The sequence below is a fragment of the Leiobunum rupestre genome, chromosome 7 (assembly GCF_980474605.1).
Source record: "Leiobunum rupestre chromosome 7, qqLeiRupe1.1.hap1, whole genome shotgun sequence".
In the NCBI taxonomy this organism is placed as follows: Eukaryota; Metazoa; Arthropoda; class Arachnida; order Opiliones; family Sclerosomatidae; genus Leiobunum; species Leiobunum rupestre.
The window spans coordinates 31,655,212-31,670,443 of record NC_143390.1 but is presented as its reverse complement, the minus strand read 5'-3'; the positions used below and the strand labels follow the sequence as shown (position 1 = coordinate 31,670,443).

At 41.4% G+C, this 15,232-nt stretch overlaps 1 protein-coding gene across 2 annotated transcripts; it reads left to right on the top strand.

Moving 5' to 3' along the window:
• The first annotated feature begins 8,859 nt into the window (after nucleotides 1–8,859).
• On the top strand, nucleotides 8,860–11,005 carry LOC149936065 (uncharacterized). 2 transcript variants are annotated; one of them, XM_090154053.1, is made up of 3 exons: nucleotides 8,860–9,121; nucleotides 9,474–9,691; nucleotides 10,615–11,005. In XM_090154053.1, the coding sequence occupies exons 1-3, from the start codon at nucleotides 8,930–8,932 to the stop codon at nucleotides 10,778–10,780; spliced, it is 576 nt and encodes a 191-aa protein (XP_090010179.1). In that variant the 5' UTR covers nucleotides 8,860–8,929; the 3' UTR covers nucleotides 10,781–11,005. The 2 variants fall into 2 exon arrangements, with proteins under 2 accessions (XP_090010179.1, XP_090010178.1); XM_090154052.1 differs by having other exon boundaries at nucleotides 8,860–9,325.
• Nucleotides 11,006–15,232: the final 4,227 nt, after the last annotated feature.

Sequence of the window (15,232 nt, the reverse complement as noted above, 5' to 3'; positions counted from 1 at the left end):
AATATACGCCAAGTCTACATGGAAATTTTATTTTCCAGCCATTTGTCTATTACAAATTGTGGGAGCGCTCACTCGCACCCAAAATTAGCTTGGGCCAAGGGCCCCAAAAGGTCGAGAAGAGGGTGAAATTTCCGTACAGACAAATTTACGCCCAAGGGGAGATTTGGACACGGAAACCCTCCCCTTGTCTACGCCACTGAACGGATGGCGAAAGCGTCAATGCAAAATTTCGTAGACCTGCTAAAAAATTTATAGAACGGTTAATCTTTAGTACATTTTACCAAAAGTGTGCCAGATCGTTATATTTTCTACTGATAATTTTTTCGCAAAGTAAAAAGAGGGTGTAGTAGAGGGGGGAAAATACACGTCATCAAAATAAAAATTTTCGAAACTCCAGCGTCACCAAGTGAGGCGTTCTAGAACGTATCTCTATGCGCGATTGGGTTAAAGGTGCCACAAACGGCAATGTTGCGAGTAATCGAGGATGCTTGCATGAATTCGACCGAGGAGAGTGGATACGAAAAATTATCCATTTTGGGTAAATTTAAGGAGGTCAGATCAAGGAAAAACGCACGCAGCACGCACAAGGGGTCCGACCACAGGGGAGACATCTTATCTCGTAGGTACAAAGAAGCGGCTCTATTTAAACTCACACCGAAAGAAGGATTGAAAAATTCGTGGAGATTTCTACAAAGGATCGACTTTTGGAAGGGGGGTTAGAAGCAAAGGTATTAAAAAGCGGTGATTCTCTGATCATGGTTGCTTCGGCAGAACAAAAATTAAAAATCGAAGTGTATTGGCACTTGGAGATATAGAGGTAGGGTTGTTATAGGGCGACAGTCAAACACGAGATCTGTGCTACATGGGCTGAGAATCCTTTTCGATGTGTTAACTGTAAAAACACGCGTAACTGCTAGGATCGGCTATGTTCAAATTCCAACTGGAAAAATCAGTTCTATCCATCCAGAAAACTGAAAATATGCCCTTGACGGAAGCCAGAGAACTGTCCCAAGGCGAATTAAGAGTTACTCGTAAGCAACGCGAAATTCTCCGAGCTAAAAATCGGTGGTTAACTTCGAAAGATCAAGTGCACCCGCTTCACAGGCAAAGGCAGCCAGAGAATCATCCGCCGTCGAGCAGCACTCTTTATCGCAGTCCCCTCCAAAGTCGACACAAATGGTCTTCCTGGGTATCGACGACTTAAAATCTCTAATCAAGGAATGACCCAACTTTTTACAGGAGAATCCCCCATTACACCACAGCTTGATACTGCATTCACTCGCTTCCAACGGTTTTACGGTTCACCACCTAAATGGCGCAGTGCCTTTCACAACCGACGCCAAAACATTATGAGGCGGGCAAATAATTTCACTATATCCTACATTGGAATATCAAGATTGTAAAGTTTTTAATCTAGGAGTTGACAGATTTAATTGGGACCCACTGTAAAATGGTTCAGTAAGGGTTCCCACTCTGCCAGAGAAATTACCCTACAGGCTACAACAAGGTAATATCACCTATCATCAGACGGCGAGGGTCGCAAAACCAGACACACCTTCCTCCGAGCCTTCCTCCCACCGATAATATCGTCATAGCTGGAGACGGTAGACCTAATCTCAGAGTAAATCTATAACGTCAGATTCACGCAGATAGAACTAATAGCACAAATAACACGGTTTGTGGAGCAGATGAATTGATATCTCCAACATTATTTTAAAGGCGCTTACCAGCTAAATTTCGCGCAACGGTATTAGACCTCTACAACAGCCTGTGGGAGGCGGTCACCTATTCAAAAGAATGGAAACACGCGATCCTACATCTAATTTGTGAACCGGGAAAAAATCCACGCCATACAAACTCTTAAGCTTGGTTTACACTAAGGCGCGTCATAATATATTTTTCTTTTGCGCGCCCAAACGTTTGTACGTCCAAAAGTTGAGTGAAGCGCCACTACACGCGCAAGTGGAAACCAAGGCTTACAGATAAATATTTGATAAGCTTGGCTTAAATAGGCTAAATTGGTTCTTGGAGAGTAGAGGCGCTTTTCTCGATATCCAATCGGGTTTCCAAAAAGGTCACAGACCTACTGACAAAATTCGAAGATTGACACAAGAAGCTCAGCTAACTCTTGTCAAGGGACATATTTGCATTGTTGTTTTCTTGGACCTTAAAGCTACTAACGAAGCTACAGAACCTGGGCCTCATCGGTAACTTGGGAGCTACCTGACTGAGAGGAATGCGGCAGTGAAGGTTGATAATTTTCTTTTTTGCAGTCCTACATTTTTTAAGGTCCAATTAGCCGATATTACGAAAGAATGCCCTGTTGTTGTTCTTCACGGTGAACACGCAGATGATTTAGTCATCTGGGCATCAGGTCTCCATGCGGTAATGTTACAAGAACATTTAAAAGTGGTCCTTGACAATGTGGAAGCTAGGAGCAACAAACACAGCACCCCACACAAGGAGAACGCAACCCGTCAAAAGTCGTGGATTTTCTTGTGTACAGTTTTCATTGGCTAGACGCTATAGCGTCTGCTGCCGTCTGAAGTGGGAAATTCCAAAATTGTCTTCTCCCCTCCCGCCCGTAAAACGTTCAGTGTAAAGGCTCGTCCAATGAAATTCGTACACAACACTGCGTTAGCGTGTTTAAACTTTAAAGGCTAGCTGCGTTCTCCTTGTGTTTGTTGCTCCTAGATGGAAGGCTATAGCAAGAGTGGGGACTAGCCTTTCAACTAACCAAATGAAAATACATGAAAGTAACTAATAAAAGGAAACCTGAAATTTTCCTGCCTTGGAGGAAAAAAGTGGGTGAGTAGTGATTTGGTGGCGATTTTGGTTATACCTGTGGGTTAAGTAATCTGATTAGTTTTAATGTGACTAAATCAAATAAGTACTGAATATTTTACAACAGTTCAATTATGCCGCCGTTGTTAAACGAGCAGAACCATTTATCGTAGCCGACGGTGGCATCATTTTATACTAGTAAATGCCCCCCTGCACAAGTGCACAAGGAATGTTCCATAGAAATTTGAAATTTTTCATAAGAAGCGTTTTTAAGATATTTATCATTTTTCGTTTTTAAGTTGACACCCTGTATAACGATACTCAAGAAATCTCAGTTACCAGTCTAAGGTCGAAACTTAAAAGTGACTGGTAGGAGGGATAAAAAACAATTTCAAGACTTTATGTGCATCATACAGAATTAGACAACAAATTTAAAGTATATACAAACAGCGATAAGAAGATAGATAAACAAACCAAAAACAAAACTATTGGACCCGGTAATGTTAACGAATGTCAAAGGCGCGGAGCAGATTACACCCGTCCGAAATAATCGGTAGTACACCTCGAGAAAAGGCCATACGGAGACCCGATACAGAGTGGAGAAAGTCATCTGCCGTAAGCGACGCCAAAAACGAATGGGGGGACCTCTAGCAGCCCGACATTCAAAAAGAATGTGGTGAAGCGTCTTTATCGCCGCGCACTGACCGGAGCGACACACCGAAGACGTTCTTAAGCGAAAACGGAAAAGCACCGCAGCCAGTGGCGTAACTATAGGGCCCAAGCGAGTTCAGAAATAGCCTAAATTTTTTAACAAAATTAAACAATGTGACGATTTTTACTGGGAGGGTCCCATCCAAAGAATTTGCCACGGGCCTCAGACGGTATAGTTACGCCACTGACCGCAGCAGTTGGAGGCCGTTCACAATTAACACGTGCTACTAACGAGTCTTCCCAACGTGGCAACTGAAGACCCGCAATACAGTCCCGTGACGGATCAGTCTTGTACCACCCGACGCCCCGAGCCGAAACAAAGTGGTTCCATGAAACCTGCCAAGATTCCGTAACCAGAACCGAAACCCGTGTTTTAAGGTAGCTTTTGGTGTGAGGCAAAAAAACCATCGGCCGCGCAGGATGGTCGATAGCCGCTACTGTGGCACATTTGTCCGCCATCTCGTTCCCTGGGAAATTAATTCATCCGCACGATAAGCAGATGGCGCTATGTCTTGTTTTCCAATATTATAGAGGTAAAGGTAATAAATAAAGGTATTGCTGGTAGAAGGCGACAGCGTCTCTTTTGAAAGGTGTAATTGACTCACTATAGTCTTTATCTCTCCCCTATTATCTATCTTAATTATAAGAAATAATGAAATTTTATTTCTGCTAGTGGCCGCCACTAGTGTGCCAAACGGGAATTAACGGGCGGAGGGTTGGGCCGTTTCTCTTGTATGGGAGGTTTAGGGGGAAAGAATATTCAAAACTATCCCCTCTCCGCGAATCGAGCCGAGCCTCGGGAATCGAGAGGTAACTCCAGAGACATTCGTTTTTACCTCTCCGAGGGTACTTTGTACCCTGGAGGGGTTATACAATCACCGTGTCTGTGGGTGGGTGTGTGTGTCCTGCGAACGCGTACGCATTTTCGGGGCAAAGTGTAATCACTGCGTACGCTTTGTGTTGAAATCACCGCGTTCGCAGTTGCTAGGGCTCTTTGCGTTCGCAGTTGCTAGGAATTAGGGAGCGAAGTCTAACGGATGGCAAAACCACCATTTGATGGTGAGCGTTAACGGATTACAATGCGGTTGGGTTTGGTTTTGATTGTTTTCCGCTCACCGTCGCGACAGTGTGGATGCAGTTTGATTGGATATTACGTTATTTTAATGTTTATGTGTAGGGTGGAAATGTTTAGTTTGTGTTATGACGGTTGTGGGTGTTGAGTGTGTTATGTTAGTGTTGGTTATGTTAGTGTTGGTTGTGTTATGTTTATATTGGTTGTGTGTACGTGCATTTTCTCTCCAACTTTTTCTTGTTGACTTTTGGGACGGACCAAATGCTGAGAGTTTAGCAACCTCTCAACTTCCAATGGCAGGGTTTCCACCAATTGTTCACGGTATAATAATAATAATAATAATCAGAGAGATTAATACCACTAGGGACAATTCTTCCGAGGAGAGGTATATTTTGGCTTGCCAACTTGTGTCTTCCCCCTTCGGTTTTCTAGTATCCAAGGGTACGTTCAGTAACGCGAATCTGGGAAAAATCGGTTTTTTACTTGATGTTTGCTTGATGACCGCTCATCGTCATAGTGACGTAGGAAGTTACTGAACGGTGTTATTTTAGTCAGCGCTGTTTTTAAAGATGGCGGCTATAAATAATAATAATAATAATAATCAGCTAGGCTAATACCCAAGGCACCACCCTAGGCCTAAGTCATCGAGCGACTTTTAAAGCCTTTTTAATTCAGGTGGCCGGGTTACAATGCGTAGGAGGGTTTGACGTCAAGTCATCAAAAAAACCTTCTCGATGAGATGGTTTTTTTGATGAGCATCGGATGCCTATCGTGACGTCAAATCGGAAACGTGAAAAATCGTACAGTAACAAAATGTTGGCATCGATTACTCAGCGATGTTTTTGATGAGCGTTACTGAACGTACCCCAAGCACTAAAGCGTAAGCCTACCGCGGCAATGGTTAGCATTCATTTTAGTAGCAGGTATAGATAGTTCTATTTTAGAGAGAGAGAGTTTGGCACACGGACAGGCATAGCCCCGAGGGGCTGATCACTCCGCGTAATCGGTGTACAGAGCCGTACCTTTGACTGTACTAATGGGATTACGCGTAATCTTTGTAGCCCCTGCCTTTGGCAGAGCTAATCTAAGCGTAATCCGGTGTACAGACTTTCTAAGAGTGGTTAGCCCCTCGCATAGCCCCCATAGAACCCGTTCGAAGTTGGGTACTTAGAGCGAGGGGCTGATCACTCCGCGTAATCGGTGTACAGAACCGTACCTTTGACTGTACTAATGGGATTACGCGTTATCTTTGAAGTCCCTGCCTTTGGCAGTGCTAATCTAAGCGTAATCCGGTGTACAGATTTTCTAAGAGTGGTTAGCCCCTCGACTTAGAGTAATACCACTTATGGCTTTAGCATTAGCATTGTTAACTTTTCAAGTTACAACTTACATACTATAGTCTTTGTAGAAAATCCCATTTTAGTGCTTTTTACTAAGAAATTTTAATTTTCTGGCGAAATTTTAGATTTTTGGACAATTCGCTGGATTTCACAGCCTGCGTTCGCACTATTATTGTGATATTTGAATTTCGTACCAATTTATACAGACGCCATCTAGCTCCAAAAAACATTTGCGTTTCACAAAATTAATTTTTCGATAAAATTCCGCTTGCGTTTTTAAGTTAATGTAAGAGATGATTAAAAAATTGTTCAAATTGAAATTTAATATTTAAAATTAACATAAATGTCCGTGGCTACTTGTCTCGAGTCATCTAAAAATCGTTACGAGTCCTGCTCGAGTCCAAAACATTCTAGAGAATAAGTAGTGTAGTCCATTAAGAAAAGGGATAATAAAGCTAAACGGTCTAAACCCTAAACAAATTTGAAGAAATTTAAAAACCTACTAATTGCTCGTACCAATAGGTCTTCGAGCAAACAAAAAGGCACGAAACTCGGAGCAAATAGATCTTCGAGTTAAAAACTAAATTAAATTAAATTAAATTAAATAGCCAGAAATTCCAACGGTAGACCGGTTTCGTCCTATTTGGGACTCGTCAGTACCATGAGGGAAATCTGGCTTGCGACTATAACAACGAAAAGAGAAACTTAGCCTAAACATTAAAAATTTCAAAACGAGTTACATAGCAACGAAAAGCCGAATAGGGGGAGAATGGTGGAGATAAGTATATACGCAATGTTAAGTTAAAAGGAACCACCAAAACATTCTAGTCGAGTCCAATAGAAAGTTAGCAAAACTCATTTTAATTTATTTTAATTTACTAAGTTCATGAAATTGGACTTATTGCTTTTAAAATATTACAAGCTTTAAGACTAAATATTTTTATTCAATAAAAACACGGGAGCAATTTTCCTATTTTTCCGTGTTTTATCTCAAGTTCAAGTTTACTTTTTTACGCTGGTTACCTCGCTTTGTTTACAAAGTCCCTTTTCACCTATCACACGAACCCAAACCTTAATGTTCGCAGTTCCCTGCTGCTCGGTTTTGCGCTTGTTGTGGCCTACTTCCAGGGGCTAGTAGGCCCCACTTTGAAACTCTCTGGCGCTCTTTTAACTCATCGTAGGAAAATGGGAAAAAACAGGCATACTTCTCAACTCACCCCTACAACTCCTTCAAATTTTTGCATAACCTTTTGAAACACCCTGTATACTCTTTGCACATTTATTGACTTTATTTTAGATAAGCATTCATAAAATTAAAAATTCAAATAATTATATAGACAGGAGGATCCAAGTTTTCAATCCAACTAAAGCTGGTACTTCCAAATTGATCAGTCCGTTCTCGTGAAGCAGTTGGTACCCCTGAATACGGAATGGTGTTTTTTTTTTATAAAAGTCTTTTATTTTGTTACTTATACAAATACACATTTACTAATATCAAGAATGTATTTATTTATACTCTGGGAGAATGGATATGTCGAGATTATTTTTAGCGTTTCTCCAATTCCACCCGTTGGGGCCCCCGGTATGCTCCGCTCTAATAAAATCAAATAATACTGCAATCTCATTGGTTATTAAAAATTACGAACTAGGGGGCCCCCAAACGTTTATGATTAAAATTGCTGCTTTTTAAAAGGCCCCGAGTCGTTTTTCGCGGGGGGGGGGGGGGGGCGTAGTTCCTAGTTACGCCACTGCTCCCTGAGTATAAATAAATACATTCTTGCTAATATGTATCGGTTGTAGGGATTTCAATAGTATTTTTAAGAAATTGAGTTTAATAGAGAGGTTAAGTAAGCGCCCAAAAACGTGTAGGTGTAAATTGTACTTGTGTACACGTACCTTTGTGTGTGCAGGCTGCACCTCCTGAAAGTTACTCCTACACATTTTCTGACCTTATTCTGATGCTGACTTAACCTGTCTAATATTATAATATTTAAAATATATATATTTTTTGACATTACCAAAAATTATTTGAACATTAAAGAAATCTAGCTAGTTCATCCAGTCGCTAATTTGTCGTATACACAAAGAGAAAATACCTCAGTGTTATTACCACTATTAGCCGTCATTAGCAAGTTCAACCTTTCACTAAGCTAAACCCCAATTATCGGATGTTGAATCCCAACACCCGAAACCGCGAGGGTTTACAAAAGTATACGAAGCGTAACAAAAGGGTAACCTCTAACATTCCGATCTCCCAGGTGTGTTTATTCGCAAAATTCACCTTGACCTCCAAGCTGGGGAAAGTACGGTAAATCCAGCCGAATTTTGGGGGGAGGGAGGACAACCGTACTCGTGGAACGGGGCTCTGCGTCTGACGGTCGTCGAACTACACTTATTTTTCCCCTTCCTCGAAAAAAACTCGTTCCAGGTCAGGGTGACGTCTAAAAAACATCTTCCCCTCCTCGCCAAACACCTCGAGAGCTATATTCTGGTTTTCGGGGACGACGATGTGACTAGTTCTTTCAGATCCGCCGTTTCTCGGAACTTTGTAGTCTGGCAACATCCTACAGCTTACGGCTATATAACACTAAGTGGCGTCGGAAACGCCGAAGAACGGTTACCCCGCGTGCCACGCCACTGTTTAGCGCAAAGAACGTTTTCGGGATATTCTCATCTGCCACATTTTTTTAAGTCATCTACCTGTTTTTCGCGGTATTCCGGCCATCGCAGTCTGCTACTTTTTACCATCGAATGAGCGTTGTTTTTATCATGACCGTCAAAAATGTGAGTAAATAAATCGTTAGTTTTTTTGGTGAAAATTGTATTTTATTTAAAAGTTCTTTCACAAATTTGTTTTAAGATAAGGTGAAAAAAATGATTTCATATATTATCAGTTATATTGAAAAAAATCTGTGATAATTTGTGTTTGGTTAAATAGATCCCACTTACTTGAAAGAGATTACTGTTGAACTAACGGTCGAAGTGTTGATATCGTATCCATAATCGTAAATATCCATAGGCCATGAAGAACTTCTATTCCACGACGACTTTGTGCTTCTTAGTGGCGCTCGTCGGATGGGCATCGTCGGGTCATCACGCGGACGACGCCATCGTGGAAGATGTCGCGGACACTTTCGAATATTCCGCTTACCGTCCGTCCGAATCAGCCAGGACCATCAAAGAGAATGGGGGAGGAGTCATGAGCGCTTTGCAGGTGGACCGGAACTTCAACTCTTCCTTCTCTTTAAATATCCCTCTCTTTACCGTCACGGTTCCCGGACATGGTCGCCTTAACAGAGGACCCACCAAATTATCTGCCGTTAACATAGGGAACATAGCTCTCTTGGGAATAGTAATTTTGGGTGCTTTCGCTCTCTTTTACCCGGTTGTGGTCACTCCTTTCGGAAGAAGTTTCCAGGTACTCAGCTCTCTGTTTCTCTCTCGTAAAACCATGTCGTCTTTGGTGTACAAGTCTTCCTTTTAGAAAACCTTTCAATCTTAAATTATTGTACTGATTTTGGCGTGTCAAAATAACAAATAATGACAACCTTTTGGTGTATAATTAGGAACGATCAGCGTATGGACGAAACGGAAGTAGTTTCTTCAGCAACGGTTTGATCGGAATCTCGGAGTTCGTCATGTCCAAGGTGGAAAATTCGTTGGATGACCTTCCTAGTTTGCCAAGACTCGAACCTCAGGAATGCATGAAAAGGAGCATTTGCGAAGCGAACCATCAACCCAAGAAATACGGCCTGATGGGTTTGGCCATTCAACTACTGTTCCCGTAAGTTATCCCGGAATTTTTATATCCTTTTCCCGCCTATGTGTCTGTGTTGCCGCTCTGTTATAGCCCGGCCTCTTCCGCGTTCCCCTTTCCCCGTCTCTTCACGTCGTATTTCATTTCGTCGCGGAATTTCTTTCTAAGGAATAAACGCCATTACTTCGTTTCACCCTTACCTCAATTTTGCTTGCTTTAGTTTCATCATATTTAACATAATGCCTTAAAATCATTTACTTTTATAAAACCTTGTCTACAGGATATGACGTAAATTCGGCTCTTTCTATTGGTATAGATAGAAACTAATTAAAAGCTGCTATAGCACAATACTAAATGAGAGACCTGATTACAAAACCCTTGTGGCTTAACTATCAAGTCGGAAGCTTGAGCCGAGACTTGCTTAAAGCTAGGAGAAACAAACAAGGAAAACGCAGCTAGCCTTTAAGTACGCTAACGCAGTGTTGTGTACAAATTTCATTGGACGAGCCTTTACGCTGAACGTTTCACGGAAAGAGGGAAGCCAATTTCCGAATTTTCCCCTTCCGATGGCAGCAGGCGCGAAAGCGTCTAACCAATGAAAAATGTACACAAGAAAATGCACGACTTTTGAAGGTTGCATTATCCTTGGGTGGGGTGCTGTGTTTGTTGCTCCTAGCTTAAAGTCACTACCATATCCGTGACGAAAACCGTGTCTTAACTTTATAGAAGGGAAACTGAAATTAGTGAAGCGAACTTTAAAAACGCGCAAAATTTATCGCTGTTTTCTTGCCTTTATCACGAGATTATGTTCCCAAGGTAATCCTTTTATTAATGTAAGGATTATCGAAATTTCCCATTTTTTGGTCCATTTATTGTATGTTTCGTGTGAAACAATATCACATGATTTGGATTTCAATTACAACCAATTTTTTTGTTCATTTAAATATCAGGCCTTACACCGAATCCGCCAATCCATCGAGGGTGGTGTCCAAGTACCAGTTAGCAGCTCGCTATGGTCGACAGGAGACGGCCAACTGCGCGGGACAATACGACGGTTGCATGTTCAATTTCTTGGATCTTATGCAAAGTGTGATTCAAACCGTTTTCCGCTACTAACGTTGCCCGTTTCACAGACGAATTTGTACAAATTAACCCACCGAAAAAGGGTTAAAATCACCAGTATTCGACACCACCAAACTGAAGTTAAAATATAAGACTTTTCACGTTATTTTTAAACTACATATGGCTTACGACAGTGCCATGTATTTTTATTTTTTCATGTTTCTAGTGACGACTTCATCTTATTTATGTCTTCTTACGAATAAAATGTTTTTAACGTTATTTTTCATGTTTGTTTATTTTTTATTTGTAGAAGCGAAGTAACAAAAAGACGTAAGTATGACACTGAACGATATCGGTTAATGATAATCTGCCGCAAAGCGATCGCGTAATCAGAAGTTCAGAACGAGAAAGGCTTTATTTACTGCAGTATGAACTTAATGATTACGTGAAAAAACTAGTTATGTTAGTAGACAATTTTTCGATTAAGTTTAAGGTCTATTTACACCAACCTACATTTTCCCCAACTTTTTTTGCGAAGCACAATTTTTTACTCGATTTCGCAAAATACATCGTGACGAAAAATATTCTTAAAAATAATTTTACTGATGTATATTTTATACGCATATTATCCTTTTTGGTTTTATTCAATCGAAAAAAAGTCTACAAAATATTATTTAGCTTAGAGATTTAGAGATATCTCGGTCACAAAACCTGGCCAACAAAATGATGAACACGTCGTGGAAAACCTTGTGTGAATAAGCCTAGTTACGATAGTTTGATGCTAAAACGTATTTAGGTTTCAAATACGAAAAAAATTACTTACAAAAATTGTTCTGATTTGTATAAATTTGCCAAACTAACCTCAGGAATCCATACTTCTACTTGGAATGCTTATCGCGGCAGATTTTCGCCTCGATGCGGCTGACGGTTTAACTTAACAAACAACGACGGGAGTGCGCGTGGCGCAAAAGCCGTCAGAGTGATGTTTAAACCAGTCGGCCCTGGCCGTAATATTAGTTCCACATCAGTGTATTCGAGTGGGCAAACCCATACACCCTTAGTAGACACAGGTAGGCAAACTAATACAAAAGCTGTTGAGGCTACGTGATTTCTTATCGTTTGATATATATATATTTCCACCCTAAGTTAAAGAGTGGATGCCGCCCACCATCAGGAGACCCGGGTGGGAAAAGTGTTATAAAAGCTGTTGAGCCCATGTGATTTCCTATTGTTTGATATATAATTTACCATCATATGTTAAAGAGTGGCCACCACCCACCCTCGGGATACCTGGGTTGGCAAACCAATACAAAAGCTGTTGAGCCCATGTGATTTCCTATTGTTTGATATATAATTTACCATCATATGTTAAAGAGTGGCCACCACCCACCCTCGGGATACCTGGGTTGGCAAACCAATACAAAAGCTGTTGAGGCCATGTGATTTCCTATTGTTTGATATATAATTTACCATCATATGTTAAAGAGTGGCCACCACCCACCCTCGGGATACCTGGGTTGGCAAACCAATACAAAAGCTGTTGAGCCCATGTGATTTCCTATTGTTTGATATATAATTTACCATCATATGTTAAAGAGTGGCCACCACCCACCCTCGGGATACCTGGGTTGGCAAACCAATACAAAAGCTGTTGAGGCCATGTGATTTCCTATTGTTTGATATATAATTTACCATCATATGTTAAAGAGTGGCCACCACCCACCCTCGGGATACCTGGGTTGGCAAACCAATACAAAAGCTGTTGAGCCCATGTGATTTCCTATTGTTTGATATATAATTTACCATCATATGTTAAAGAGTGGCCACCACCCACCCTCGGGATACCTGGGTTGGCAAACCAATACAAAAGCTGTTGAGGCCATGTGATTTCCTATTGTTTGATATATAATTTACCATCATATGTTAAAGAGTGGCCACCACCCACCCTCGGGATACCTGGGTTGGCAAACCAATACAAAAGCTGTTGAGCGCATGTGAATTCCTATTGTTTGATATATAATTTACCATCATATGTTAAAGAGTGGCCACCACCCACCCTCGGGATACCTGGGTTGGCAAACCAATACAAAAGCTGTTGAGCCCATGTGATTTCCTATTGTTTGATATATAATTTACCATCATATGTTAAAGAGTGGACACCACCCACCCTCGGGATACCTGGGTTGGCAAACCAATACAAAAGCTGTTGAGGCCATGTGATTTCCTATTGTTTGATATATAATTTACCATCATATGTTAAAGAGTGGCCACCACCCACCCTCGGGATACCTGGGTTGGCAAACCAATACAAAAGCTGTTGAGCCCATGTGATTTCCTATTGTTTGATATATAATTTACCATCATATGTTAAAGAGTGGCCACCACCCACCCTCGGGAGACCTGGGTTGGCAAACCAATACAAAAGCTGTTGAGGCCATGTGATTTCCTATTGTTTGATATATAATTTACCATCATATGTTAAAGAGTGGCCACCACCCACCCTCGGGATACCTGGGTTGGCAAACCAATACAAAAGCTGTTGAGGCCATGTGATTTCCTATCGTTAGATAGACGGAAAGTATCAAAGGTGAAATAGGTAAGCAAAACACGACGAACATAATTCTTTTAAATTATTGAAATTAATGTAAATATGATTTAAATAAATTCTTAAATTTGGATTCAAATGTGTTTATTTTATGAAATTTATATCAAACATGTGGGTAGTTTAGGCACCAAAAGTCATGTAAATTCGGAAATTCATTAAAAAAAATACCCATTAATGTAATTTTGCAGAACATAAATTAATAGAATATGTCATTCTCGAATTTTATATTATCTCGGTGATTAAATTGGTATTTTCTTAGAGCAGATATTTAACATGGATTATTAACAACCGCTAGAATGTATTTATGTACTAAGAATATGGCAAGACGGAGATTCTGTCCCCGTGGTCGCATACTTTGCAGCTTAAGGACCTGTTGCAAAAGCCCTAGCCAAAGTGCTAGCCCATTGAATTTAAAATGTGCGATTCTAGCAATGCAGACTTTTGCAACAGGCCCTAAGTTCGACTGCTTTGGATTTTTTGGTCTCACTCTTTCACGTAGACGTGAGCGTAGACGATTCCTATCTTTTACTTTTTTTGTTCTATCAAATGAGACCAACTTTTTTTTCCGGTCACTCTCCCTTTAAAGGCCGACTACATAAATCTTCGGTTTACTCTGTCTTTCACTGAAAGTAGGCTTACTGCAATACACGTGTGCCATGCAGTCAGCCTACTTCCGGTGAAAGACATAGTAAACCGAAGATTTATGTAGTCGGCCTTTAAGGGGGTTGGACGGAGGGGGCGGAAATTAACCGCACTGCGTGCGCGTCAAAGAGTTCTATCGAATGAGACCAACTTGTTTTTTTCGGTCACTCTCCCTTTAAGGGGGTTGGTCGGAGGGGTCGGAAATTAACGGCACTGCGTGCGCGTCAAAGAGTTCTATCGAATGAGACCAACTTGTTTTTTTCGGTCACTCTCCCTTTAAGGGGGTTGGTCGGAGGGGGCGTAAATTAACGGCACTGCGTGCGCGTCAAAGAGTTCTATCGAATGAGACCAACTTTTTTTTTCGGTCACTCTCCCTTTAAGGGGGTTGTTCGGAGGGGGCGGAAATCAACGGCACTGCGTGCGCGTCAAAGAGTTCTATCGAATGAGACCAACTAATTTTTCGGTCACTCTCCCTTTAAGGGGGTTGGTCGGAGGGGGCGTAAATTAACGGCACTGCGTGCGCGTCAAAGAGTTCTATCGAATGAGACCAACTTTTTTTTTTCGGTCACTCTCCCTTTAAGGGGGTTGTTCGGAGGGGGCGGAAATCAACGGCACTGCGTGCGCGTCAAAGAGTTCTATCGAATGAGACCAACTTGTTTTTTTCGGTCACTCTCCCTTTAAGGGGGTTGGTCGGAGGGGACGTAAATTAACGGCACTGCGTGCGCGTCAAAGAGTTCTATCGAATGAGACCAACTTTTTTTTTCGGTCACTTTCCCTTTAAGGGGGTTGTTCGGAGGGGGCGAAAAACAACGGCACTGCGTGCGCGTCAAAGAGTTCTATCGAATGAGACCAACTTGTTTTTTTCGGTCACTTTCCCTTTAAGGGGGTTGGTCGGAGGGGGCGGAAATTAACGGCACTGCGTGCGCGTCAAAGAGTTCTATCGAATGAGACCAAATCTCTGGACCAACTATACAAACTATATACAAGTTAAAGAAGGCGATAATATTATTTTGTGCCACATATAAACGACTTCGATAAGAAATTGCCACACTTATTTATTACTTCTGACCATACACGGTTTCGATAAGAAAGTGCCACACTTACTTATTACTTCTGACCATACACGGTTTCGATAAGAAAGTGCCACACTTATTTGTTACTTCTGACCACACACGTTCTCGATAAGAATGTGCCACACTTATTACTTCTGACCATACACGGTTTCGATAAGAAAGTGCCACACTTATTTGTTACTTCTG

Excerpts from the sequence above, each read along its gene's own strand:
- LOC149936065 (XM_090154052.1), top strand. The coding sequence starts at position 8,930 with ATGAAGAACTTCTATTCCACGACGACTTTGTGCTTCTTAGTGGCGCTC. Across the intron at positions 9,326-9,473 it reads CTTTCGGAAGAAGTTTCCAG|GAACGATCAGCGTATGGACG; the intron begins GTACTCAGCTCT and ends GTGTATAATTAG. Across the intron at positions 9,692-10,614 it reads GCCATTCAACTACTGTTCCC|GCCTTACACCGAATCCGCCA; the intron begins GTAAGTTATCCC and ends TTTAAATATCAG.